General features: G+C 67.6%; 3 protein-coding genes across 4 annotated transcripts in view; 2 read left to right on the forward strand and 1 right to left on the reverse strand.

The window, feature by feature from the left end:
* The first annotated feature begins 8995 nt into the window (after positions 1 to 8995).
* Positions 8996 to 15795, forward strand: CD81 (CD81 molecule). Its single transcript, XM_029957438.1, has 7 exons — positions 8996 to 9137; positions 12386 to 12483; positions 13336 to 13410; positions 13727 to 13831; positions 14246 to 14347; positions 15036 to 15122; positions 15204 to 15795. The coding sequence occupies exons 2-7, from the start codon at positions 12418 to 12420 to the stop codon at positions 15264 to 15266; spliced, it is 498 nt and encodes a 165-aa protein (XP_029813298.1). The 5' UTR covers positions 8996 to 9137; positions 12386 to 12417; the 3' UTR covers positions 15267 to 15795.
* A 1412-nt stretch (positions 15796 to 17207) lies between these two features.
* On the forward strand, positions 17208 to 20149 carry TSSC4 (tumor suppressing subtransferable candidate 4). Of its 2 annotated transcripts, none has more exons than XM_029956728.1 (2): positions 17208 to 17325; positions 18686 to 20149. In XM_029956728.1, exon 2 carries the CDS (start codon positions 18982 to 18984, stop codon positions 19915 to 19917), a length of 936 nt encoding a protein of 311 aa, XP_029812588.1. In that variant the 5' UTR covers positions 17208 to 17325; positions 18686 to 18981; the 3' UTR covers positions 19918 to 20149. The 2 variants fall into 2 exon arrangements, with proteins under 2 accessions (XP_029812588.1, XP_029812589.1); XM_029956729.1 differs by lacking the exon at positions 17208 to 17325 and adding an exon at positions 17334 to 18006.
* A 572-nt stretch (positions 20150 to 20721) lies between these two features.
* LOC115306711 (transient receptor potential cation channel subfamily M member 5-like) overlaps positions 20722 to 25743 on the reverse strand; it is an 11079-nt gene continuing 6057 nt past the window's right edge. The window contains exons 8-16 of the mRNA XM_029957248.1: positions 25623 to 25741; positions 25318 to 25450; positions 25046 to 25220; positions 23510 to 23663; positions 22976 to 23157; positions 22556 to 22688; positions 21932 to 22004; positions 21620 to 21674; positions 20722 to 21233 (exon numbers count right to left, since the gene is read on the reverse strand). Coding sequence (XP_029813108.1) covers positions 21127 to 21233; positions 21620 to 21674; positions 21932 to 22004; positions 22556 to 22688; positions 22976 to 23157; positions 23510 to 23663; positions 25046 to 25220; positions 25318 to 25450; positions 25623 to 25741 — 1131 coding nt within the window. The 3' untranslated portion in view covers positions 20722 to 21126. The remainder of the gene's footprint in view (positions 21234 to 21619; positions 21675 to 21931; positions 22005 to 22555; positions 22689 to 22975; positions 23158 to 23509; positions 23664 to 25045; positions 25221 to 25317; positions 25451 to 25622; positions 25742 to 25743) is intronic.

Below are 25743 nucleotides of genomic sequence, written 5' to 3' on the forward strand. Positions count from 1 at the left end.
TAGGGGGCTCGGGGGCGGGGCGCAGGGCGCCCCGCCCCCATGAGCTCATCGGAGCCACCGCCCCTGAATGGGCGGCCGGGTGGGGGGGCGCGCACTCGGTCGGAATGCCGGGAACCGTCCACTCCACTCCCGGCCCAGGCCGGCTCACACCCGGGGACCGCCGCGAGGGGCCGGGCCGCGGCGGAGCGCACACAGGAAGGGCATCAGCACTGTGTGGCCCGCGTGCTGGGTGCCCGCGCCGCGGTGGCCTTGCTTTGTGGGGCTGACCCCCCCTCTCCGCACCCAGACCCAGACTGCAGCCCGGCCTCGCCAGGGAGGCTGTGAAAGCTTTGAGGGGAGTGCGGCCGCGGCTGCTGTTCGAAGTTGGCGCAGGGAAGGGGGCCCTGAGGACCTGAGCCTCTCTGGCCGGGCCCAGGTCTGGGTGGATGCCCGGGTCTGGACTTAGGTCTGGGCTTGGACATCCACCTTGGAAAGAGGTGCCCACAGGATGGTCACCTCTGGGTTCGGGAGGGTCTCGGGCTCTGGGCTCTGTGTTTTCCTGACCTGGGTGGCAACTGCTGGTCCTTAACGGGTTGCAGTTTGGCATTGTTTTCCCTTCCTGTCTGTGTTGGAGCTGGGGAGGGGCCCGGACGGGTGCAGGAACCCCTCTCTGGCCCTGCTCGGCCTCCCCTGGGCAGTGGTTGGGTACCCTCCTGGCCCCTCCACACCGCTGGGCCACCCGCACGCCGCTCACCCCTGCTCAGGAGGGGCCATGACAACATCTGGTGGAGAGCGTGTTTCTTAAGTAGACATTGGAGGGTAAACTTGTAAAATGGCCCCCGAGCAAGTGCATGAGACTGGGGACGTCTGTTTCCCATCCCGACAGTCGAGGGTCCCGGAGGGAATCTCGGGGCACTGAGGTATCCGGGGTGGGGAGGGCAGACCCTGGACTGCGCTCTGGCTGCGGGTAGAGTGGGGGTGTCACATCCTACCTGGGTGGGGAGGCGCAGGTTGGGGGCCCGACAGCCCTTGGCCTCTGCCCCGGGAGTGGGGGCGGTGGGGCTGTCAGGGTGGGCCCGGCGTGGCCGGAGCAGCCACTGGGGACTTTACTGAAGAGGCGGTATCAGTGTCAAGCTAGCCTTTGGCTGCTGTGGCCTGAGCATGTAGGGGGCCAGGGGGAGACCCAGGCGCCCGTCTGCGGCCCTGGAGCCCATCCCCTGAAGCAGAGCCTGGATGTGGGGTGAGGACCTTGACTAGGAGGTGGAGGGTAGGCGGACATAGAGAATGTCTCTTGGAGTAGATTCTCGTCCTCGGGCTGAGTGTCAGTGCTGCGTAAGTCCCCCCGCCCCACCCCACCCGGCCTGGAAGGTCTCCAGGGCAGTCCCCGCTCACCCCCGGCTCTGCGTGAGTGAGCCTGGTAGTTTCCCAGGCAGCCGGGGTGGAGGCAGGACACATCCCCAGGGGCTGCCCGGTATGGAGGCTTGAGGAGCTGTTTCCGAGGCCTCTCGCCTCATGAGCCACCCAGCTGAGCACAGAACCGTGTTCCACAGTCCACAGCTGTGGGGGCCTGCAGTGCCCAGCAGGGCAGGGCGGGGGGCATGCTCATGCTCGGGCAGAGCCCCTGCGCCGGTGGAGAGCAGGGCCCTGGGGTTGGGCCTGGGTGCTGGATCCCTCACGACGCCGCGCCGCTCCTGGGCCTTGGCTTCCTGCCCTGCAAGGTGGAGGTCCACATCCTATCTCCCAGGGCTGGCAGACTGCTCACTCTCCTGTGGGCCCGAACTCAGGAAATGGCTGGAGAGCACGGATGGCCGGCAGGAAGACTGCTCTCCGTGGCCCATGTGGGCCGTGCCTTGGGGAAGGGGCCTTGGGGGCACCCAGGGGCGTTGGGCGAGCCCAGCCTGGCTCTTGCTCGCTCACTCGCTCCCCGCACAGCCTGACCACACGCAGGGGCAGTGCTCATGGGCCGCCGGGGGAGGCTCTGACAGCAGGTGTCTGGAACCCGTGCTTTTAAAAGTTCCATCTCGGAGAGTGAGGAGGCCCCCGCATGGGCTGGCCCTCGGGACGGGGCGCGGCCACCCCGCACACCCGCACATGTCTCCCCTCCACGTGCTGAGACGCCGGGACCCCAGGCGGCGGGTGCTGGGTAGGCCCGACCATCCGGCTGTGAGGCGGGGACAGACGGGGAGCCGGGGCCAAGCCCGAGAGTCATGCTGGCCGGGTGCAGACACCCTGCCCGGCAGCGTGGAAATCCTCCCCGTTGGGGTGGGACCGGGAGCTTCCTGGCAGCTGCGGCCGGGCTCCCCTCCCGGTGACCTGGGGCAGGCGACTGGCACGTGTGAGCCCCGCACGCTCTCCTCATCTGGGAGGTGGGCATGATCACAGCCCTCTCCCTGGAGGCTGGTGGGGACAGTGCAGCACCCCCGCCCCCTCGGACCGGCCACTCCCCCAGCCTCATGCCTTCCAAGGCCGCCTCCCAGGGGCGGGCGGCCTGGCCCGGCTGGAACGGGCTGAGCCGAAGCCTCGCTAACTGGCATTTCATTCTCGCTTCCAGACAGCACATGACTGTCTGTCACTTCGCGGTTCTGTCGTCTTCCTTCCGGGAGAGGGGATGTGACCCTGGCGGGCTCCGGGCGGGGGCGAGGATATCCTGTGGCCCGTTTCAGGGGATGGGCCATGGACGGAGTGAGTGGCACAGCTTTGGGGGAAACAGCCGTTGGACTGAGACAAGAAAGGGAAGTCTGTGGTCTGTCCCTGGAGCAAACTGGCCCCCACACGGGTGTCTGGACGGCGAGAGGCCTGGGGCCCTGGCTGGCTCGGCTCTGGGGCTCCCGTGGTGCTGTCCCGCCCCACCCCCAGCTGCCTGCCCCCGGGAGTGGGGTTCACCCCAGCCCCTAGCTGTCTCGGCCTCGAAGTCCGGACAGACACCAGCTCTCCCAGAGTCTCCTCCACACCTCCCTATCGGCACCTGAAACCCCGTGAGGGGAAGGACCCGGGCCAGAAAAATCAATAAGGCAGAGTCCAGGCACCCGTGGGAGGGGCAGATGGTCACCTTTGCCCTGGCCCCGCATTTTGGAGGGGGATGGAGGGCTCTCCCTCTAGCCCTGGTGCCCTGGGACCCAGGCCAGGGCACACAGCAAGGTGGGTGGTTTTCTGCCTTGTGGCCAGCGAGTCTCGTCCTTGACCTAGAACCAGGCTCACCTGGAGTTGGGCCTCAGGACCCTCCTCCTGGGCTGTTTCCCGCCTGTCTGACAGAATGGGGTTTGACCCCGCATGCTTCCAGACAGCTCTAGCTTCTTAGTGCCCCCCTGCCCCCAAAGCACATGTAGCTTGTACTTCAGGGCTGGCCTAAGCCCATCCTGAAGGCAGGGCAGGCTGATTCACACAAGACCACTTGGAGGCTCCCGGGTGGACCCCCGATGCTCGGGGAGGCCCCATGGGCTCACCGAGCGCTTCCCTTCTTAACGCTCTCTGCCAGGGACGGGACGGCCACCTCCCTGGGCATGCGGGCTGGCCAGAGTGAGGGGCTTGGGAGGTGGGTTAGGCTGGGGGCAGGTTGGGCCTGTAAGTTCCTCCAGTCTGTGGCGAGGGTGCTCTGGGCCAGGGAGGGGGGCCAGCAGCTCGGCCAGGCCTGAGGGTTCATGCCTCCTTGGGCGCCTCTAACTCCGCAGAGCTAACACTTCCCCACCCATCTCCGATGACTGGTTAGCACGGTCATTGTCAAGAAAGTAAAAGACAGGAAGCCAGGGCCGCCTGCCCTGCAGAGTCGGCGAGTGGGCGGCCCGCCCTGGCGTCTGTGTCACACAGGAGCCCTGTGTGACAGCTGTCCCACTCCCAGGTTGGCCGGGGTCATCCCTCGCCCTCGGGAGACGTCTGCCAGCTCCGTGTAACCTGCCTTACCGGCGCCGCCGACGGGGTGTGGGTCGACCTCGGCTCGGTGCTGCCGCTGACAGCCAGTCCTGACCGCGGACGTGGACACTCAGGCCGAGAGGTGCCCGGTGCGTCCGGGGGAGCAGGAGTGGGGACTGCCGGCCCCTCTGGGTCTCCAGGCCCCCAGAGCTCAGTGCCCTTGGTCTTGGGTGGGGGCCTCCGAGAGGCAGTGGGTTTGGAGCCATCGACTGTGGTCCTACCCAGAGCTCACGGGGAGCTCAGCTTCTCCCGTGCCTGCGGCTCTGCTTGGCCAGAGGCCCGAGCAGCTCCCTCACCCAGGGGCTAGGCCACCCCCCCTTCAGATGGACAGTCTTTCACTCAGTCCCCGAGCTGAGGAGAGAGGCCCAGCTCGCACAAGGCGCCCTCCCCCAGGGTCCAGCGTTGTCAGGCCTCCCAGCCTGCTGGGGCTCCCCTGGGGCAGGGACCAGGACTTCCTGACTTCTCTGTGGCCCCTGCCCGAGCCCGCCCACCACCCGCCTCCCTCCCCAGAGGAAGCCCAGCCCACCTCTGCGGATGGTCACCGGGATGGCTGTGCCCACATGCCCTCCCTGCAGCGGGCAGGTGTGGGGCAGGGGGCAGGCCGCTTCCTGCTTTCACTCCCCGGGGATTGGGCAGTGGGGTCGGGGGCCGGCCCTGACATGGCTCTCCGCCCGAGGCCCTAGAGGTGGCAGGGCGGGCTGGGAAGTGTCAGCTGAACGGCTCCCTTCCACCCATGCGTGGATGCTGGGCCAGGTGGCTTCCAGCCTCGGCCAGGGTCTCTGCCCCTGGCCCGCACTTCTTCCTGCCTTGAGGGGCTCCCAGAGGCCAGGACAGGGCTGTGGGAGGGGCTGCCCACCCCCCAGGAAGGCCTGAGGGGGGTCCAGGAGGACTCTGGCCCTGTCCCCTCATGGTGGGTGGAGAAGGAGGGCCGGCCTGCAGGAGCCCAGGGCCCACACCCAGCCCGCCGGGTGGCACCAGGAACGCCCCCCTTCCCCTGCGGACCCTGTGTACCCAGGCTAAAAGTGTCTGTTTTTTTAAGTCTATTTATTTTGAGGGGGGGAGGGACAGAGGGAAAGGGACAGAGACGCCCAGCAGGCTCCACGCTCAGCACAAGCCCCAAGAAGGGCATGACCTGCACAGACAGCCTGACCTGAGCCGAAATCAGGAGTCAGACGCCCCACGGGCTGAGCCCCCGGCGTCCCTAGAAGTGTCTCGCTGTGGCCTCTTCCTCTGACCTAACCTGGTGGCCCTGTGGCATCTCTGGCCTTCGCTTCCCTCTGAGGGGTCTCCAGATGGGTGCCTGTCCACCCCAAGTGGGGGCTTCCCTATCCCTTTTCCCATGAGCTTGTGCCCCCCTGGAGGCGGCGGGTCGGGGAGCAGAGCTGGCGGGGAGCCTGGTGGCCTCCTCCCTCTCGGTGGAGCTGCCACCCGGGGCCCCAGGCAAGGCCGGCACCGCCTGGGGGGTGTGGGTGACGTGCGGGCAGGACGGGGCCAGGGAGCGGCGGCCCCAGGCCTGCCCGGGCAGCACCCGCTCCCTCTTGCTCCCTTTCAGCTGCTTCTTGGAAACGGCCACAGGCCGGGCAGGATCCCAGCGCCCTTGGCTGTCCCCTCCTGTCTCAGCTGAGGCTGATATTTATTAATTCTCAGAAGGGAAGAAGAAAGAAACAGAAACAAAACCTTTCATAGGATCCTGCAGCGGCCATGCTGTCTCCACTGTGGGACCCGCCCCTGTGACCAGCCTGGCTGCCTCCTTCCTGAGCACTGTGCCCTGGCCCGCCCGCAGGGCCTGTCGGGGGCCGGGGGTGGAGGCAGGGATGGGGGTAGGTGGGGGGGCAGGGGGCAGGGAGGGGGGCGGGAGCAGGGGCCTGGGGTACAGGGCAGGAGTCTGTCGGGGGGCAGGGGCGGGGCGGCGGTGCTCCTGGCAGGTGAGCGGGCCCTGTGACCGGGTGCCCAGGGCCCTGGTGGGTGGGAGGGGTGCAGGCTGACACCCCTTCCCGGGCGACGGCGGCCAGCGCTCTGCTGAGCCGTCTGTGTGCAGCGGCGTCATGCCTTCGCTTCACCTTCGCGTCCTCGCCTCCCGAGTGAGGGTGCGGAGGCCGCTTGCGGAGGGAAGCCTGCGGTGGGTGCCTTCTCTGGGCCCCGCTCCCCGCCGCCACCCCTGCTGGTTTGTGCGGGGCGCTGGGCTCCACGGGTGTCCCGTCCCTCCCCCCCAGGACCCCGGTTCTGTGGGCAGGACTTGGCAGCCCGCGCTGGCTGAGGACCACCGGGGCCAGGCGAGCCGGTGGGACCCAGAAGCAGCATTTACCCGCCTCCACCCCCAAAGCCTTAGAAGTCCCGTGGCCAGGGACTGACGGGCAGTGGGGGGCTGGACGAGCACGCTGCCAGTGAGGGAGGCACACACCTCAGTGCGGACCCCTCGGGGCTGTCACCACACATCCCTCAGCCCCAGCGGCGCCCCAGGGCCTTGTGGCCCCTCCCCCACCCCAGGGTGGCCTGTTTTCTGTCACTGCACATGATTTGCATCTCTTACACTTTATTTAGAGAGGGCTGCTCTCCATTTGGTCTGGCCTCTGTCTGTCGTTGGGCACGGAGCTCCAGCCTGCGGGCCGTTGTGCCAGGGGCTCACTTCCTGCTGCCGGTGGCTCTGCTGTGCGGCCGGACCAGTTTGCTTCTGTGCAGGCTGCCAGCTCGCCAGCCGAAGGGGAGGTCTGGGGCTGGGAACAGTGGAGCCCACGTCGTGGTGGGGACGCTGTGGTTCACGTCCCCAGGTGGACACCTGGGGCGGCAGGGCCGGCCACGTGGTGGGTGCGAGCTGGGCTGGGTAGAGAGCTCCTTTTTTCCCGCCAGTGCGTGGACGGGGGGGGGGGGGGGGGGGGAAGCAGGAGCCAGCCCTTCCCCCCATCCCCCAGTCCGGGCGAGGGGACCTGCGGTGAGCATCGGCCCCCCCCCCCACTGCCCGGGCCTCCGCATCTGGGAGCAGGGGATGGTCCTCGCTGGTCCTCGCCAGAGTCCACCTGGCCCCAGCGGGAACGTCTGTGCAGGGCCTGGAGGGAGCGGGTCCTGGCAGGGAGGGGAGACCTCAGCACCAGGCCCTCCTGCAGGTAGGACCCGCTTCCGTGGGCCTGGGGGCCACGGGGCAGCTGAGCCAGCAGCATCTGGGGGGTGAGCCCAGCGTTCCTGTGAGGACCGTGCACCCCAAGACAGGCGTGTCTCCCGGCCCCTGGGCCGACACTGCGCTCCACACCCCGCCCCCCTGCCCTGATGGGGACCGGGAGGCCAAGCTGTGGCTTGTGGCCAGACCTCTGTGACTACAGAGGGAGGGAGGCCCAGGGCACGGGCTTCCCCGCCCCTCCCCCTCCGCCCTGGAACCCCTCGCAAAGCCGGCCCCGGACCACAGTTTCAGAACAGAACAAGTGCCGGTTTCAAGTCAGTTACCACGGCAACCCTCAGCCTCGACCCCGCCTCCCGTGGAGCCGCAGATGGCAGGCACCTCGGGAGGAGCTGAGGACTCTGGGGCGCCTGCCCTGCCCCCCTCCCCCGGCCGTCCCATGGGCCCCCTGGCCCCCTGGAGGCTATGACAGGTGCCACAGAGAGGCACAGGATGCTGGAGCCCGGGGCCCTGTCCTCTGAGGGCTGCGCAGTGGCCGAGTGCAAGCAGGTGTGCGGGAGGCCGCTGGTGCTCCCCACACTTGCTGGCGGAGGGGGAAGAGGTTGGCGCCTCGGTCTGCCCCTCCCCGACCAGAGCTGGGCCTCAGCCCACAAGTGGGCTGAGAAACCAAACCCCAGGCTAGCGGGCAGCAGGCAGGGTGCTCCGAGCGACATGCCGGGCAGCCTCACACCGCAGATGGGCACCAGCCCCACCGGCCTTCCCTTAGCCAAGTGTGGAAGGGCCCGGGAGCTGCCGGGGCTTCCCGGGGGGTGGCGCCCAGTGCCGGGGCGCCCGGTCATACCCTCCACCGAGCACGTTTGCCCCAGCCACCTCTGAGGCCAGGGCCCCGGGGCTGATGCTGGGCTGGCCAGGGGGTTTCCTTGGGGTCTGATTTTCAGTTTCTCTTCCCCGTAGGACATGTAGCTCTGGGTCTGTGTATGAGGGTCAGTGTCCGTGCGCCGTGGGAAGGCCCGGCTGCCGGCGCATGGACGGTGGGAAGAGGGAGAGCCGGACGCTGGCCGCTGCGTGGCCAGGCCTCCCGCCTGGAGCCGACACGTGTAGCTCTGGGAGCCCGTGCCCCTTCGGTGGGGCACCCGGGGCTGGGATGGCCCAGGGAGGAGGCTGAGGCAGCCCGGCCACTGGCCCGGGGTTGGTTGGCTGCTCGTGTGGAGGCTGGGCCGACACAGTCCAGGCTCATCTTTGGGGGGCCCGCCCCACCCTCCACGGATGGCCCTCTGCTCGCAGGATGGTGAGTCGGCGTCCAGGACCTCCCTGGGCGGGGAGCCCCTGTCCTCATGCCAGGCTCTGAGCAGAACCCCCTCCCTCCCCCTCCCCCCACTGGCCGATCTGAGAGCACGTGTGCTTCCTTCCTCCTCCTCCAGCAGCTTCCCTTCCCAGGCCGGCAGAGGCCAGGATTTCTCCCACACGCGGCCCGGCCCCTTAGCCCTGTGGCTTCCTGGATGCCACCGGCCTCAGCCGCTCACTTCTCTGTCATCCCTCCATCGGTCCCACCAGGACCCTGGTGGCATCAGACCCACCCCTCTCTTTCTCTTGACAGCAAAGACCTGGGGTCTCCAGATAAGCCAAGGGCTGTTGGAGCCACCACCCCCTTGAAGGAGGGCCCAGCGGTCCCTGGGGTGCTCCGGTCTGGTGTGGACTCTGGCCAGATTTAGCAAATAAGAATACAGGGCATCCAGTTAGGTTTGAGCTTCAGATAAAAAATAAACACTTTTTTGACTTGAGCGTGTCCAGTGTGATGTCGGGGACATGGTGGCTGGTACCCAGGCCTTCCTGGGGCATCTCAGATACCAGGTCAGCGCAGCAGATGTGCGGAGGCGACAGGCAGCCCAGACCCCGGCAGTGGCCGTGGACACCAGCCATCGGATCGCTGGCCGGCGGCGGTGGGGGTCCGCCCCCTGGACACCCATCGTGGTACGGTTCACACTCACCCCTGTACTGCTCTGTCCCCTGTCCCCGTTCTCTCCCTAGTTGGCTGGAGGCGTGATCCTGGGTGTGGCCCTGTGGCTCCGCCACGACCCGCAGACCACCAACCTGCTCTATCTGGAGCTCGGAGACAGACCTGCGCCCAACACCTTCTACGTAGGTGAGTGCACGCAGGCCGGGTCTGGGGCTGGCTCTAGGCTGGGGGGGCAGGAAGGACCCAGCTGGGCCTCTGACCATGACTGCTCCCGACAGACAGACAGACAGTCAGGACGGGCTTCCAGGAGGAGGCCAGCTTAGTGGGGCTTGTGGAGTACTGGGCTGCTAGGCAGAAGGGGGCCAGCCAGGAAGGGTTTTTTTGGGCCTGAGAGAGAGCTGGAGACGGAAAGTGGGTGGGGTCACCTCAGCCTGGGGGCCCTCAGGACCTCGGTTCCGGTTCCAGAGGTGGTCCAACCCCTGGAAGCTTGGGGCCAGAGCCAGGCTCTGGGGAAAGCTGGAATTTCAAGGGGTGTGTGGGTTGTTGGGACTCTGCTAGATGGCCCCCGGGGGCTGAATCAGGGCTGGAGGCGGCTGGGTGGGGGCGGGGAGCTGTGTCTCCAGGGGTGTTTTTGGGGAGGCTCCCTGGGAAGGGGTGGGACCGGATGCCTGGGCCAAGGAATGGCAGCTGGAGCCCAGAGGAGGGGGAGGAGGACCCCAGGCCCCAGGGCAGGGCCGGGCCAGTGTGACCCAGGCTGCTCCCCAGCCACACCTTGCTGCCTTATTAGGCTGCACGCCTTCATCCGGGCACCAGCTGTGCCCCCTTGGGGTGTCTGTCCCTGAGGGATAAGCCCCACTCCCGCCCCACCCTGCCCTGCAGAGTTGCACTCCTCGGTTGGTCCCCAGCCAGTGGGAGGCAGGGCCTGGCCCTTGTGCGGCTCTGGAAGTCTGCGTGGAGATGTTTCTGTCCATTAAAGGAACGGCCTGGCCCGGCCCGAGCAGCCGGGCAGGAAGTGTGTGTGGGGGGCCTTAGGGGCTCCATGTTGGGGGCAGCGGCCACCCCGCTGGTCTGGTGTCCTGTGTGCAGCTGGAAAGGGTCTGGGTCCCTCACACGTGCATGGGGTACATGCTTGGTTGCTGGAGCAGGGATGGCCCGGGGCCCCCTGGGGCGACAAAGGGGATGCGTGTCCCTTCCCGGCCCATGATCCTCTCTGAGCTGCTGGGTTGAGAGGTCGGGTCGAGAAGCAAGGACGGTGGCCCCTTTGCTCCCTGGAGATAGGAGCCTGTGACTCTGGCTGTGGTTTCCCGGGGCCGGCTGTCCCCAGGGGTGGGGGTCCGGACGCTCCATCTCCAGATTCCTAGGCCTCCCCTGTGCCTGCAGCCCCTCCCAGGTCTGAGTCTCAGGGGACAGGGCGCCTCTGCCCACCTGCTCCAGAGTGCACGTGAGGACCGTGACCCAGGGTCTGCCACACGTGGTCCAGGCACCCTCAGAAGCACAGCAGTCGGCTTGGTCCCCGAGTCCAAGGGCAAGGAAGTATCCTCCAGACCCGCAAGAGCGTTTTCTCTGCCGCACGGCACGGCTCCTCGAAGGCCTCTCGCCCTTCCCTCCGAGGTCCCAGCCTGCAGCCAGTGGGCGCGGGGTGGGGGTGGTGGGGTGGTGACAGCAGGTGACCTGGGAAGCCATCCCCCTCCTGAAGGAAGCCTCAGGGCGCTCCTGCGCCCCCGCCCTGCATCTGGCCCAGCTTGGCAAACCAGGCCAGGGCAGGGGAGGGGTCGGGAAGCAGGGGGTTCTGCTGCAGCTCCTGGCCTCCTGCTCTGGCGCCTGCCAGGAGGTGGCGGCTGCAGGGCTGTGCCTAGACTCCGGTGGGGAGGCGGTCCCACGGGAGCAGCTCGGAGGGGGTGAAGTGGGCCTTGTCCCACCAGCCCGCTCCTCATGGGGGCGCCACAGCAGGCCTGACCCTGGCTGGCAGAGACGCCTCCAGCTTGGTGCACCTGGCACTGGGGGTTCCTGGGCTCTTGCGATGCTCCCGCCCCACCTCCCCCCACTCCGTGGCTGCCCGTCCCTGCCCATCAAGGACCAGCCTTCTGGAGCCTCCCACTGGCCCTGGCGTGGGCCAGGCCTGCCAGGGAGGCGGGGGAGCAGATGTGGGCCCTGACAAGGACTCTTTGTGCGGTGCTGGCAAGGGGGGAGGTCAGCTGGGCCAGATGCAGGGCGGGGGCGCAGGAGCGCCCTGAGGCTTCCTTCAGGAGGGGGATGGCTTCCCAGGTCACCTGCTGTCACCACCCCACCACCCCCACCCTGCGCCCACTGGCTGCAGGCTGGGACCTCGGTGGGAAGGGTTCAGCACACTGGGCAGTGCCGTGGGGCGCCGACCTCACGCCAGAACCGGGCCCATGGGCTCCAGAGGAGGTGGGGGGGGTCCTGGACAGGCCGCGGGTCAAACACCTCCCGCCGTTCACTGGACCTCATGTAGTGACCCAGGATGGGAACTCAGGGGTCCCATGTGGCCTTAAGGATGGGGGTATCAGGGCCTGAGAGAAGGGAGACCCCGAGCAGGGAGCCCCCTGGAGGCTTCTCGTCTGCCATGTTGGCCGAGTACCGCCTGGGAGCTTTGACCAGGAGGAGGCCCTGGGCCTTTTCTGAGCCCAGCGGTCGGTCCTGGTCCCCAGGCTCCTTCTCCCCCCAGCTGGCCAGACAGTGGAGTGCTGGGGGTCTTGGCCCTGGAGACGGGGCCTGGGCTGCCCAGTGTGGCTGTGGTGGCGGGGGGACAGGCCCAGGCCAGGCCCATGAGGAGGCTCTTTCCCGAGGGGCTCAGGCCCCTGTCTGGGTGGGTCACAGACACCCAGAAGGGCAGCATGGCCGGGCCAGACACATCCCCAACTCTGTGATGGCCCCTCCTGCCATGTTTGGTGGGCCGCCCGGTCGCCCGGCCACTCGTCCAGCAGGCTCAGAGGCTCAGCCTAGCCCATTCCTTCTGCCCAAGGAGCCACACGTAGCTGCGGGGTCTGACCTCTGCCCAGGAGCAGCGGACAGTAGGGCGCCTGCAGCTGCCTCCTCTCCCCACCCCTCAGGGCCCTCTGCCCCCCACCCCCGAGTCCCAGGAGCTTAGGAGGAACCTGAGCAGGTGCAGGTGGCACGAGGGCCTCCCCTCCAGGGGACCCTCCTGCGGGCACAGATCGGACGGCAGCGCTGTCTGTGCGCTGAGCGATGGCCTGGCTCCCAGGTTGTGGACGAGGGGGCCTGTGGCTGGCTGGGCTGCAGGGCCCTCTCTGCTCCTTCCCAGGGCACCGGGAGTCCTCTGTCTGCCCGGCAGGGGGCCCGAGCCCTGGGCAGGGACTGCCCCCGCACGGCTGGGGAGGTCCGGGGTGGCAGGCTCTCGGGAGGCGGCGGCCTGCGGGACGTGGTGCACCAGGTGACTGTTGCTCCCCCCAAAGGCATCTACATCCTCATCGCCGTGGGGGCCGTGATGATGTTCGTCGGGTTCCTGGGTTGCTACGGGGCCATCCAGGAGTCCCAGTGCCTGCTGGGGACGGTAAGGTCCTGGGTGTGGTGGGGGAGCACCGATCTGCGGGAGGCAGCAGCCCGTGCTCGCCCCCTTGGAGGCGGGCTCTCACGGCGGCCTGGGGACCACGCCCTCCCGTGTCCCCGTTCGGTCCTGGAGCCCAGCCCGCCTGGTTCCTGGCTCACAGTTCCACGGCTGCTTTTCTTCTTTGTTTAAAAAAGTTTTTTTTCAATGTTTATTTATTTTTGAAAGAGAGAGAGACAGTGTGAGCGAGGGAGGGGTAGAGAGAGAGGGAGACACAGAATCCGAAGCAGCTCCAGGCTCCAAGCTGTCAGCAAAGAGCCCAATGCGGGGCTCGAACCCACGTACCTCGAGATCATGACCTGAGGCGAAGCCGGACGCTTCACCGACTGAGCCCCCCAAGCGCCCTTCGTTGTTTTTAAAGAAAAGCCACAGAACAAGAGGGGGCGAGGCCCCAGCCCCTGGCCAGCCTCAGTTGGAAAGCTGAGGCCAGCTCAACCCCGGAGACACAGGCAGTGGGCACCGTAGCACAATCACCCCCTTCCCGTGGGACGGGGGAGAAGCCCAGTGCGCAGGGGCCACTGCAGGCCCGGACCCTCCCGGGGCTATGCCAGTCCGAAGCCCCAGCCCTCTGAGCCCCTCCCGCCACCTGTCACGCAGAGCCCACCCCGTGGGGATGGGTCAGGGTTGGCACGTGCTTCTCGACTCCACAAGGCACCTCCCTGGTCGGGACGCGGCCGGGTGCCACTGAACACCCACACGCCTGTGCATCACTTGGGTGCCTGTCGTGTGTGGACGGTGCACCCCGGCCACTCTGACCCGTCTCTCTGCCCTCCTCTGGGTCCTGCGCTCCGTTCCCAGTTCTTCACCTGCCTGGTCATCCTCTTTGCCTGCGAAGTAGCTGCTGGCATCTGGGGTTTTGTCAACAAAGACCAGGTGAGCTGGGGCCCTCGAGGTGGGGCCCGTCCACCTGGATGGGGGGCAGCACCCTGCTGCTCAGCGGGTGGGCCTGCCCTTGGATTGCAGGGGCTCCCCCTGGGGCCTGCCTGATGAAAGGCCACGGAGGGCCTTCTGGAGGAGGCGGCTCGGGGGCCAAGTAGAGGGCAGTTCTCCGTCTCCCAGCCCCGGGGGTGGGGGTGGGGGGCGTCCAGGTCTGTCCTGGAGGCGGTGTCTTCCCAGTAGAGCCAGTGAATGCTTGCAAGGTGGTCCCTGCTGCGGGTGTGACCTCACCCCCCACACACCCCTCCCCCAGATCGCCAAGGACGTGAAGCAGTTCTACGACCAGGCTTTGCAGCAGGCCGTGGTGGACGACGAGGCCAATAATGCCAAGGCTGTGGTGAAGACCTTCCACGAGACGGTGCGGAGGGGGCTTGGGGGCTGGGGGTTCGGGGAAGGGCCGGGGGGCCGGGTGAGGCCCAGCTGGGGTTGCGTGTGGCCCCAGCACAGACCTCGGCAGCGGGAGGGCCCCAGGGGACCTGGCAGCCTGCCCCTTGAGGGCCGTGAAGTGCCCCTGGAGGGGGCTCTCTGGGACCTGCGGATCCCCGGACCCCCGGTGTGAACCAGACGGGCCTTGGGCCGGGCTGCGGGGCTCCCTGCGCAGCACAGCTGAGCGGGAGGAAGGGAAGGAGAGGGGCCCCTGGGAGCATCCACGCCCCCCACCCTGGGCCAGGCCAGGGCTTCAGTAGCCTAGGGGATGACCTTGGCCATCTCCCGGCCGGTCCCCTCTCCACGAGGGCCCGGTGCTGAACACAGGTGCCCTCACTCTCGGCAGCTCAACTGCTGCGGCTCCAGCACGCTGTCTGCACTGACCACGTCCATGCTGAAGAACAACTTGTGTCCCTCGGGCAGCACCGTCATCAGCAACCTCTTCAAGGTACACGCCGGCACCCGGGCCTCCCGGCTTGCTCCCGGGCTTGGCCGCCACCGCTCCGGGGCAGGGCTTGGGCGCTCCGACGCACTGGCAGGGATGCGGCCAACAGCTAAGCTGGGTGATGTAGTGCCCAGTTGGGTGGTCTGCTGGGGGCTGGGCTGAGGCTGAGGCTTTGCTGACAGCCCCGGGGGGGGGGGGGGGAGGGAGGTCTCTGCCCCAGGGGGTGGGTGTGGAAGGCATGCTGACCTCCCAGGTCAGTACCCTCCTTGTGGTGCTTAGCCACCTGATCGGAAGGCAGCACACACAGCACCTGCCATTTCCACATCCATTTTAAAATGGATGTGATGGGGGCGCCTGGGCGGCTCCGTCTGTGAAGCATCCGACTTCAGCTCAGGTCATGATCTCACAGTTCGTGGGTTTGAAGCCCCGAATCGGGCTCTGTGCTGACAGCTCAGAGCCTAGAGCCTGCTTCAGAATCTGTGTCTGCCTCTCTCTGCCTTTGCCTGTTCCCACTCTTTCTTTCTCCCTCAAAAACTAAACATTTAAAAACTTAAAAATAAATCAATAAGACGGATGTGAGCTAACCTGGCAGAGACCCGGCCGCAGTGACACCTCTTCCGAGGAGCCCCTCCCGGCTCTTTCTGCAACGGCCTCGTGCTGCCTGTGCCCCTGACCGTCTGTCCCCCTGCAGGAGGACTGCCACCAGAAAATCGATGACCTCTTCTCGGGAAAGTTGTATCTCATCGGCATCGCGGCCATTGTGGTTGCTGTGATCATGGTGAGTGCGCGGGCCGGGCATCTGCCCAGGGCGCCCCCCGGGTCTCCGGGTGCTGACGGTTTCGCCCTCCCCTCCCCGCAGATCTTCGAGATGATCCTGAGCATGGTCCTGTGCTGTGGCATCCGGAACAACTCCGTGTACTGAGTGGCTCCTGCCGCTCCTGCTGCAGGGAGGGCTGGCGGGAACCCTGCGGGGGCCCGAGAGCAACCGGACGTCCCTGAGAGCCCCTCCCCGCCGAGGGGCCGCCGCCGCCCGTGTACAGAACTTCTCCAGTAGTACTCTGCTACACTTACTAGCCTTTTTACTTCTCGAGTTTTGTTTCTGTCCTGAAGTTCCCCGTTCCCTTTTGGGGCTGAAGTCACCTACAGACGGCGTGTGAGCTGGGCCTTGGGGGCTGCAAGGCAAGGCCTCTCTGCTTCTGCGGCTGCTCAGGGGCTCTGCCCTCGCAGCCAGGCCTCTCCTGGGGGCCCCGTGGCCCCCCCACCTGCCCCCATGGGCTGCACGGCTCATGCCTTTTGTAACCCTCCCCCCTCTCCTGCCACTTGTCTAGAGCCGGGTCTCCGAGCAGCCGTATGCCTTCAGCGCACCTTTCCTTTCTAACTCGCCACCTTCAACTGTAATTACATCTTGAAAGTCATTCAATAAAGAAGGAAAAACCGGGCATGCTAACAAACCGTCTGGCCCCTTCCTGTGCCTGCAGCATCTGAGACTGAGGGCGTGGCTGCAGGGCAGAGGCCCCTGGCGCCAGAGGCTCAGATCTGGCTCAGATCTGCGCGCCGCTGGGCCCAGGTGTGCTGCCAGCCTGCTGGTGGGTGGCACCCCTGGAGAGCACTCCCACGGCAGGGACCCCTTTGGTGTGGGCCCTGTGCCACCTTCAACAGCATCCACCCAGCCTCGCTCCCCCACCTACTCCTGTGCACCACCACCCAGCAAGCATCTGGAGCAGGGCAGCCAGATAACAGGGTACAGGATGTGCCTGGGAAGGGGGCCGCCAGACTGCCCCTCCTGCTGGGGGATAGCTCTGTGGTGGACCTTCGTCTAAGGGTCTGTTCCTGGCCCATCTGGGTGCTTGTAAGCGTTCCCTGGGGAGACAGGGCAGCTCTGAGCCTCAGCCCCATCTTGGGCCAGCTGGCTGCATCTCAGCCACTGTGTGAGGAAATGCGGGAACCAGCCCGACCCCGCCGGGTGGACTGAGGCCACCTGGGTCAGGCTGCTTCCCCCCATTCACCACCCTGCGATGCTGGGTGATGTCACCATGAGCGGAGTGCAGGCACCGGTCTGGGTCTGGTGTGTGCTAAACTGACCCCTTGAGGCCACAAGGGTCTGGCTGGGATTCATAGTGAGGGCTCGGAGCTGCCTCCTTTGGGGGGCCGCGGGGTCTCAGTGGGTCGGCCCCCTCCGGTCACACTCCTCGGCCTTGGGAGGATCGCTGGGAGAAGAGGGTGGCCCAAGGACGCCCCTGAGCAGCACGGCCCCTGTGGCATTCTCGCCCGGCACTGATGCGGTGGGGGGCTTCGGGGGGTGGGCCGGGGGACCAGGAGTCCTTGGGTTTCTGGGCGACCCCCGACAGTGGCCCAAGAGGGGCAGGGCCCGTGGAGAGCTCGCAGGGTAGCAGGCGGATGTGGTCAGTCAGGCCATCGCCGTAGGCAGGCGAGGCCAGGCTGCCACTCCCGTGCCCGCCGGGGGGTTGAGACCAGCGCTCGGCCCGCCCTGCTCCCCAGACCCATGAGGGGCGCGGCCGCGGCCTTCCCGCCGGACCGGAACTACCCGACCGGCTACAGGGCCGTGCGCTACAACGCGCTTCCGGCCTGAGGCGCCCTCTGTTCTCGCGGCTTCCGGCAGGTGGCGCTGGGGCCCCGGGAACGTGGCGCGGGCCTTTGGCCCTCGAGCATTCTGGGAGTCGCAGTGCTGCCTCCTCTTCCTCCCTCCTTTCCTTAACCAATTCCGGCTCTGCGCGAAGGAGCACCGCCGTTTCCGGGGAGGGGCGGTGACGGGGAAAAGCAAGGGCGCATGCGCAGAGACTACGCAGCCCGACAGGCCTCTGGAGTAGCGGCCCAACAGGCCTCTGGAGTAGCGGCCCAGTGCCTTGTGGGAGATGTAGTTCTTTAGGTACGGATGCCGCGGCGCTGGGCCGGCGGAGGACTCGGTTTCCCAGAGAGCCGAGCGCAGCTCAAGATGGAGACCACTAGGTCGCCGTGAGCCGGTAGGTTTGAGGTGAGGGCGGGTGGCGCTGACAGTTGGTCGGTTCTCTGGAGGGCCGTCGTCCACAGCCTCCTGGCTCAACCCCGGAGACCCCAATGTGCTCCGTGTCTCCCGTCCCACACGACTTGGGCCCTGGGACCGCGGGCCACGTGAGGCCCGGACCCGGTCCGCCCAAGGCCCTCGACACGGGGAGCCCGCTGGACGCACAGAGCGGAGAAAGCCAAGGGTTTGCTTCCGAGGGGAGAGGGCTCGGCGGCAAGGAAGCCCTGGTCCCGCGCCCAGGGACCTGGCCCGCCCAGATCCTGGCCCTCGGAGGCCCCCGACCCTCAGCCCGCACTCAGCTCTGCCTCCGCTGAGCTCACGAAGTCCGCTGGGAAGTCCCGGGTTCCGTACCGTGGGGCCCTGTCCCCGCCTCCCCCCAGAGTGTCCCCCTGGTCGGGCTACTTCTCTTGGTCGCGGTGGAGTCCCCGGCCTTGCGGGCGACAGGAGAGCGACTTTGGGAAGCGGGAGCTTTCCCTGCAACACAGCGTGTGCCTGGCAGGCGATCTCTCCCTGGCCGGCCCTGCCTGCCCTGTAACACGGGGGTGGCGTGTGCTCCGCCCTCCCTGTCCCTCCCGGACTCGTTCCTTCGCTTTGGGAGTCGCGCCCCAGAGCGGTGGAGGGCTCATCTGTGGCTGATCTGGTACGGGACCCTCGCGGCCACTCGGGGTCCATCCGCCTGGTCTTTCGTGGGTGCACGACAGCGGGTTACCCTAGGCCGGGGAGGCTTGGTGGGGAGGAGTCGGGGGATGGGTGGGTGAGGCCGGGCCGTCCTCTGAGTCTGGCAGCGCAAACTGCTGGGTGCCCGCCGGGCCACGCTTGGCCACGGAGCGAGAGTCCCTGCTGGGAAAGGTGGGGCTGTGGAGGGCTCCAGGGAAGTGGCCCTGGAGGTTGCCACCGGCTTCCTCTGCCCTGAAATAACAGGGGGGGATTATTGACACCCCGCTCCCTGAGAGCTTGACCCTCAGATGCCAAGGACCTGGCTGCAGACCCCTGTGGGGCCCCCAGGGCGTGTCTCCCAGCCATCAGGAGCGAACCCCCTTGCCCTGGGCGGGGGGAGGGGGGGAGCCCAATCTTTGAGGACTGACTGTGCCCTGGGCCGTGCCCAGCAGTTAGCAAGTGAGCCTGCTTGGTGAGAGCGGTGCTGTGAGGCAGAGGCTTGTGTTGTCCCCATGTTCAAGCCCACCCCAGGCTTAGGTGCCAAGGACCAGCTCCCCCGCGGCCTGTCAGGGCTCCATAAACCCAGGACGGCCCCTTGGGGTCGTGGCGCCGCCGCTGCCCCTTTGCTGTCTGGTCTGATGGTTGGCTCTCCCTCCCCCCAGCCCACTACAGTCGAGCAGCTGAACGGAGCCGGGACGGAGGCCACCACGCCTGTGCCACCACAGGGCCTCTCAGTGCCCCGTTGTCTGCCCAGGCGTCCCTGACAGGCAGGTGAGAGGAGGGCCTTCAGGGGCGGCGGTCCTCGGTCCCTTCCTTTGAAGGACACAGTTCTCAAAGCTGACCCTGCCGCCTGCCCAGGGGCAGTGGGCCTACAGGACAGACCGGCTCTGAACGCACTCGATCATCAGAAACGAACTTCTTGGGCTGTTTTGGTCTAGGTGTGGGTGCCTTGGGACACATGGCCGAGGCCGGGGCAGGACAGCCCCTGGAGGCCGAGCAAGGGACAGAGTATGACGCCCTGCCTTCTGACACCGTGTCCCTCAGCGACTCAGACTCTGACTTCAGCTGGCCTGGCAGTGCCATGATGGACGCTGTGTCCCCAGGGGGGCCGCCCAGCGAGGCCCGGGGAGACTCAGACCGCGGCGAGCCCGCCTCGTCCCCCAGGGGCCGCCCCTCGGCCTCGGCGCAGCCCTTCCACCTGAGGGGCACCAGCTCCACCTTCTCCTGGCGCAGCCGCAACATCTTTGACTTTCTGGAGCAGCTTCTGCCGGGTGACGGTGGGGGCTTCGCCGGGCCGCCGGCGCCCTCGAGCCAGCCCCCAGCGGAGGGCCCAGGCAGAGGCGGCCAGAGCCCTTCCCCCCCGAAGCTGCCCCCCGTCCCTGACTATGTGGCCCACCCTGAGCGCTGGACCAAGTACAGCCTGGAAAACGTGGCCGAGGCCAGCGAGCAGAGCAACCGGGCCGCCGCATTGGCCTTCCTCGGCTCCAAGAGCCGGGCTGCCCCCGGCAACTACAGGCCCTCTTTCAACCAGGACCCCTCCAGCTGCGGGGAGGGAAGAGTGGTCTTCACCAAACCGGCCCGAGCCGGCGAAGCCAGGCCTGAGAGGAAGAGGGCCTTGAGGACGGCTGGAGAGCCAGGCGGGGCTGCCCCTGGGGGCCCGGGAGCGGCAGGGGGCGAGGGGCCGGTGGAGCTGGCCCACCTGGCCGGGCCTGGGAGCCCGGAGGCCGAGGAGTGCAGCAGCGCCCCCCGGGACCTTCCGGGGATGGCCAGCGCCGGGTCCGAAGCAGGGCCGCCCGGGGCGGAGACCGTTGGCTTCCATTGCAGCAGGAAGCGGAGCAGAGACCATTTCCGGAACAAGAACAGCAGACCTGAGGCCCCAGATGCTGAGGGCTGAGACGTCTCCAGCTGGCCGGGGAGGGCGGCCAGGTCTCTGCCCCTCCTTGGGGTGAAGGGGGCTCGGGTCCCCACCCCTGTGGAAAGGGCCTGCAGGCTGCCAGTAGGAGGGACCAGCACCCTGGGCGGGGGCTCCGGAGTGGTGTCTGACGCAGCAGCTTCCCTGTGGGTGGCAAAAGCCCTGGCCCACCGTGTGCCCACGGGGCACCAATAAAGGCTTGGGTGCTCCTCAGGCTCTGTGTCTCTGTATAGACCCTCCACCTTGGGGCCTCCCCTGCCGTGCAGCGTGTGCAAGCTCCCTGTCCCCACACGGGAGCCGAGGGGACGCGGAGGGTTTGTAAACGCCTGGGTTCGGCACCAGCACATCTGCCCCCTGAAGGTGGCAGGGGAGGCAGACTGGGACAAGCGGGTCTTCCCTGTGCCCGGCGCGCCACTCACTGGAGACTGGCCAGCCTGCTGAGTGGCTGAGGGCCAGGGCCTGTCCCAGCCCCAGGCCCCCAGAGGAAGTGGGGACCAACCTGGCTAGCCAGTCACCCTGGCTAGGGGCGCACAGGAGCCTGGACCCCAGTCCCGCAGGGCAGGCGAACCCACACTCCCTGGCTCGGGGCGGGTGTGTAAAGCAGCGGTGGGGGCAGTGTCCCGGGGCCGTTGCCCAGGCTACACAGCCTGGCCCTCACCGCGCCATGGGAGCCCCCGCCCCCCGCGCCATGGGAGCGCCCCATGTACCATGGGACACCCTCCGTGCCATGGGAGCAGTTGGGGGCGTGCAGGGTGGGAGCCGACACGCGTAGTAAACACCAGGTCCTAACGGGCAGAAGTAGCCACTAAGGTTTCGAACAAAGTCATCTTGGCGGGTAACACGGGGTGGGCAGGAGACACGCATGGGCCCTGAGACGTGCCCACCAGACAGGAGGTGCTGTGGGCACAGTGCTGTCAGCTCAGTCTGGGAGGGGGCCCACCATGCTTTCAGGGGGAGAGGGGTCCTGGGAAGGCACCAGGCAGGGCAGGGAGCCGTTCCTTTTGACAAAGGCCACTAGAGCCACAGCCCACTGAGGGCTCCGCAGAAGCCGGGGAGATGTTCAGTGTATCTTCAGGGCCCAGGACGGCCAGCCAAGGGCCGTGTCCCCGCCGGCCCATCCTGATCTGGGCCAGAGGGCCAGGCCTGGGGCTCTGGGAGGGGTGGGCCCCATGCGCCAACAGTCCTAATGGCTTAGGTGTCTGAGAGCCGCCGGCCAGCCTCTGGGTGCTCCCTGCTGCCCACACCATCCCTGCAGTCAGCAGACGCCTGCTGGTGTCCGTCTTCGGTGTTCTGGGAGTCTGGTGAGGAAGGAAGCCCCCTCAGCTGCTGGGTGTCCAGTGGGCGGGCCCAGGGAAGGGGGCAGTAGCTCGTTCAGAGGAGTGGGGACACGGTGGCTCTGGGTCGAGAGGGCCAGGGGAGCGGTTCAGGAGCGCTGCTGCCGGACAGCCTCCTGAGTCGGCCTGGCCAAGCCGTCCCACCTGGCTGGGTCGGTGGGCTTCGGCAGAGGGCCCCTGCCCCACCCTGAAGACTGTGGCCAGCCAAGGGCCATCAGAGACCCGGGCCTGTCCCCTCCCAGGACAGGGAGGCAGCAGAGGCCCAGAGAAGTCAGGTGACACAGCACAGCCCTCCGCCCGGCCCCACGTCAGCATGGGCCCCTCCACGCTCTCTGCCGTCCCCCACTTACTCGGGTGGGGGCTGCCCCGGGCCATGGAGGACAGGAGCACGGTGCAGTAGGTGACCTGCAGGAGAGAGGCATCTGGGGCAGCCCCAGGCCCTGCTGCCCCCTGACCCGCCCATCTGCTGACTGTCCCTGAGGGAAGGGGCTCGAGGGGTCTTGAGTGCAGGACCCATTCCCGGGAGGGCACACTGTCGCTGAGGTTGCCTGTGGGGGTGCACGTGCAGGTGCTGGGTCTCTGAGGGCCGCCCCCTGCCCTGGGTGCAGAGCTGCGGGCAAGAACCCCCTGCCAGCAGAAGGCCACGAGGTCTCCCTGCCTACCTGGGACTCCAAGTGCTTGATGCGCTTTTCTTGCTCTCTCAGCCCCCCGAGGTACTGGGCCACGAGGTCCACCCTACAGCAGAAGCTGGTGGGTATGGGGCGCTCCGAATCCTGGCCACTCCCCTCCACCCCGTCCCCTGTAACCCAGGCCCTTCCAGGAGGCTTGGGTTCCCTGAGGCCTCTGGGTGGGGTGAGGTGGCGTGCCCTCTTCCCTCATCTCCAGATCCGGGTTCAGAGAGCCCTTCTGACCCGCCCTGGGAGCTCCATGGGGGCTGAGGACGGCCTTCCAGCAAGAGTTGGGGACCTGGACAGCTGGGATGGAGCATTTTGGGGGGGACGCAGAGGGTTGGAGGGAGTGGCACTCCGGAGACCCTGAAGCGAGGACATCCCCTGGACTGGCCCTCCTGTCCCCCCGAAGCGGGCCAGGCCCGGCTGCTGCCCCTGCCAGCCTGTCTGCCCAGCTCAGGCCTGTGACCAGCAGAAGGCCCTACCAGTGATGGCCCCAGGGGTGCTGGGGGGCATGTCTTGCAGCCACCAGCCCCCCACTTGGGTCTGGCCCTTGGGAGGCGCTGCAGGGGACCGGCCGCTCGCCTCCAGGCCGGGGGTCCCTGGGGCCCCGCGCACCTGTGGGCGGTTTTCCGCAGCACCTCCTCCTTGCTGTCCTTCCTCTGTCTGTCCAGCTTGCCCAGGTAGTTCTCCTTCTGAACTGTCTCCCAGGTGACCATCTCCTGGTCCAGGGGCTCTGGCAAGTCTCTCTCTGGGAAGGTGGGGGCAGCCACAGGCTTGGCCTCAGCCAGGTGGGGCTCGGGGCCAGGGGAGCCTGGGGCAAGTGCTGTGGGCCCCGTCCGTCTCTGCAGCCGGCCCAGGGTGGGAGGTGGGGAGGGCCGGCCCTCTGCAGAGAACTCCAGCCTCAGCCCTGTGCCAGCTGCTCTGACGGTTGGGGAGGGGCCCAGCCTCTCCTCGCCTGCCCACCCAGCACAGCGCCCGTCCCCCTCCCCCCCACAGTGCGGGGCAGCCAGGCTGTGTCCAGCGCTGTGGCCTCACCCAGGCGAGCCCGCCTCTGCTCAGCCCCCTTCCGGAAGAGTCTCTTGAGCACCAGGCTCAGGTGGCTGAGGAGGATGAAGGGCGGGGCCAGGGCCGGGCGCTCGTGGTACTCCACGATGAGGTGGTAGCGCTGGAACTTCCAGAACGTGTCTGCATTGCCCTGCACCACCTGGAAGGTGTAGCTGGGGGGCGGCGGGGGGCTGGCAGGGCGCCGATCCCGGGGCCGTGGGGGCTCCCCCTTCTGTGACCCACTCAGACCACACTCCTCTCTGCGGGAGGGTCTGGACCGGAGCTCACTCGAGTGGGGTCTTCTCCCTCCCCCCTGCTTTCCTGGACTAGCCCTGACTTCCGGTTCCTGGGGGGGAGGTGGTGCGGACAGCCATCCCCCTGACCCTTCCCCTCCTTGGGGCCCTGCTCTCCCTCTGCCTGCAGTCTGGGCCCGGCTGAAAGGGAGCCAGTGTTTGGGGGACCCCAGTTCCTCCCGGGGGCAGAGAGACCCCTGCAGCTCCCGGGCCAGCTGGGCAGACGGGGCACCTGAACATGGCGATGAGCAGGTTCATGAGGAGCACATTGGTGACCAGCAGGAAGGTGACCAGCAGGAGGATGACCAGCCAGTTGGCGTAGAGGTTAGGGCAGGTGGCCGAGCCCTCTTGCAGCAGGGGGTGCAGGGAGCAGTTCACACGGGCTTCTGAAACGGGAGTGGCGTGGTGGGGCGGGGCGGCCGGCACCCTCGGATCTGGGGAGCTCCTCCTCGGGCCGAGGCCCCCCCGGGGATGGAGCCCCTGTCTGCTTGGGCACTGGAAGTTCCCGACGTAGGACACCCCGGCCCTGTCCAACCAGATGGGTGTTCAGCCTGTGGGCACCGGTCCGCCCTCCACCGCCACCTGACTGTGGTCATGGCCAGGGCCATACTTGCTGAGGGCGGAGCCATCTGGGACATGGGGCACAGGGGACCCCATCTTTGCTGGTGGTTGTGTGATTTCCCTGCCTCTGCCACCAAAGGCTGTGCTCAAAGCTGGTTTGGAGAAAGCTGCCCGAGGCAAGGGGTGACCGCGTCCCCTGCAGGCCTTCTCAGGGCCTTTGTAACACTGAGGCCTGTCACAGGGCAGCGGGCTGAGGGCAAGTCTGCGTCACCCGCAGAGCTCATCTGACCAGGCCGCCCTTGGCACTGATGGCTGCAGTCACCGTGGACACAGCATCTCTGGGCCACACCAGCAGTGGGGTGAGGGCCGGGTCTGGGAGCTGGCTGAGCACTGCACCCTGGGGCGTCTGGGGATCCAGTCCGGCCCCTCCCCGGGAGGGAAGGAGCAGATGGCAGTGGGGGAGCACGCAGGCCGTGCGCCTTGGACTGCGCTTCTGTGGCCACCCCTCCTGAGTCCAGGAGTCCAGGTCACCCTGGGGGCCTCGGTCTCTGTCTACACGCGTGTACCTGTGTCCCCACTATGCACATGTGTCGGGCTGGCAGGGCCGCGGCTCCCTCTCTGGGGGGAGGCCCTCTCCGAATGGCCCCCGAGTCGGTCTTTGGGCCGGGACCCCACTGTGAGCTGGGGTGGGCGTCTCCCAGTCCCTGCCCTGGCCTGGCGTCTGCTCAGGCCCGACTCCGACGCTCCTCTCTCCCCGGCGCCCAGGCTCTGAAGCACTGTCCCCACGGCCCCGGGAAAGCCTTGGAACCTAGCCAGCCCTCAGCCCCGCAGAGGGGCTGGCCTGGCGTGGCCGGGCATGGCCCCGGCCCTGCGCCCGCAGCGTCTGCCCTGGCACAGACCATCCCGATGCGGGGCTGGCTTCCTGGCCCCCAGCAGAGGCCAGCCCCTGCCTGCCTTGCAGCCTCCTCGTGCCTCGGTTTCCAGCCTCGAGCCCGCAGTCTCTGGTCTCTGTGACCAACAGTCTCACTGGGGCTGCCCCTGGGCTGGGCCCCGCCCCGTGCCGGGGCCGGTTGGCAGGACCCCCATCTCAGCCAGCTCCTCTCGAGGGCCCCGTGTCTTCTGAAAGGAGCCTCTGTGAACTGGACCCCTGGGCCCCATTTGACCGCACCCCGAAGTGGGGGTCCCCCGCCCCCGGCTGCCTGCTGACCGTCGATCTCGTCCAGCGGGATCTGCCCGAAGATCTGCAGGTAGGGCCGGTAGAGCACGCGGCGGAAAAGCCACTCCGGGCGGCCGTCGTGGGGGTGCAGCAGGGCCTGCGTGGTCACGCCGTAGGCCACGAGCCACACGCTCAGGAAGAAGAGGAAGAAGAAGACGTCCTTCATCTGGGGAAGACGGGAGAGTCAGCGGTCGCCTGGCGGGGGTGGGGGCTCTATTTCACCAGCTCCCCCCCACCCAGGGCCAGGCGGGACTGGGGCTCACCATCCGCTCCACGATGATGATCTTGGGGCCCAGCTGCTTGTGGACGGCGAAGATGTGGATGAGGCGCAGCGTGAACACCATGAAGTCGACGGCGAGGACGGTGCGGCCCGCCTCGAACGCTGAGGGCAGCACCCTGGGGGGACAGACGGGGGGGGGGGGCTGCTGGCGCCCGGAGAGGGGAGGGCCGCCCCCCAGGACACACAGCGTGGGTGCGAGGGCAGGCCGGGGGCTCAGGCCTTCCACGCCTCCGTCCCGCAGGCGGCCCTGCCCACCGGCCCGCATCCTGAGCTCGGGGCCCCGCAGACCTGCAGGTGACGCCGACAATGAACAGGAAGATGGCCACCATGTCACACTTGTTCCAGTGGTCTCCCACGTAGAGGGCGAACTTCTTCATCAGACGTGTGTCCTCGTCCGTGAAGAAGCCCT

Source organism: Suricata suricatta, chromosome 11 (assembly GCF_006229205.1).
Source record: "Suricata suricatta isolate VVHF042 chromosome 11, meerkat_22Aug2017_6uvM2_HiC, whole genome shotgun sequence".
Classification (NCBI taxonomy): Eukaryota; Metazoa; Chordata; class Mammalia; order Carnivora; family Herpestidae; genus Suricata; species Suricata suricatta.

What these genes read in the sequence shown, in the direction of transcription:
- TSSC4 (XM_029956728.1), top strand. Translation starts at nt 18,982, where the DNA reads ATGGCCGAGGCCGGGGCAGGACAGCCCCTGGAGGCCGAGCAAGGGACA.
- CD81 (XM_029957438.1), top strand. Translation starts at nt 12,418, where the DNA reads ATGATGTTCGTCGGGTTCCTGGGTTGCTACGGGGCCATCCAGGAGTCC. An exon ending in CCCAGTGCCTGCTGGGGACG is followed by an intron (nt 12,484 to 13,335) that starts GTAAGGTCCTGG and finishes CTCCGTTCCCAG; the next exon opens with TTCTTCACCTGCCTGGTCAT. An exon ending in GTTTTGTCAACAAAGACCAG is followed by an intron (nt 13,411 to 13,726) that starts GTGAGCTGGGGC and finishes CCCCTCCCCCAG; the next exon opens with ATCGCCAAGGACGTGAAGCA.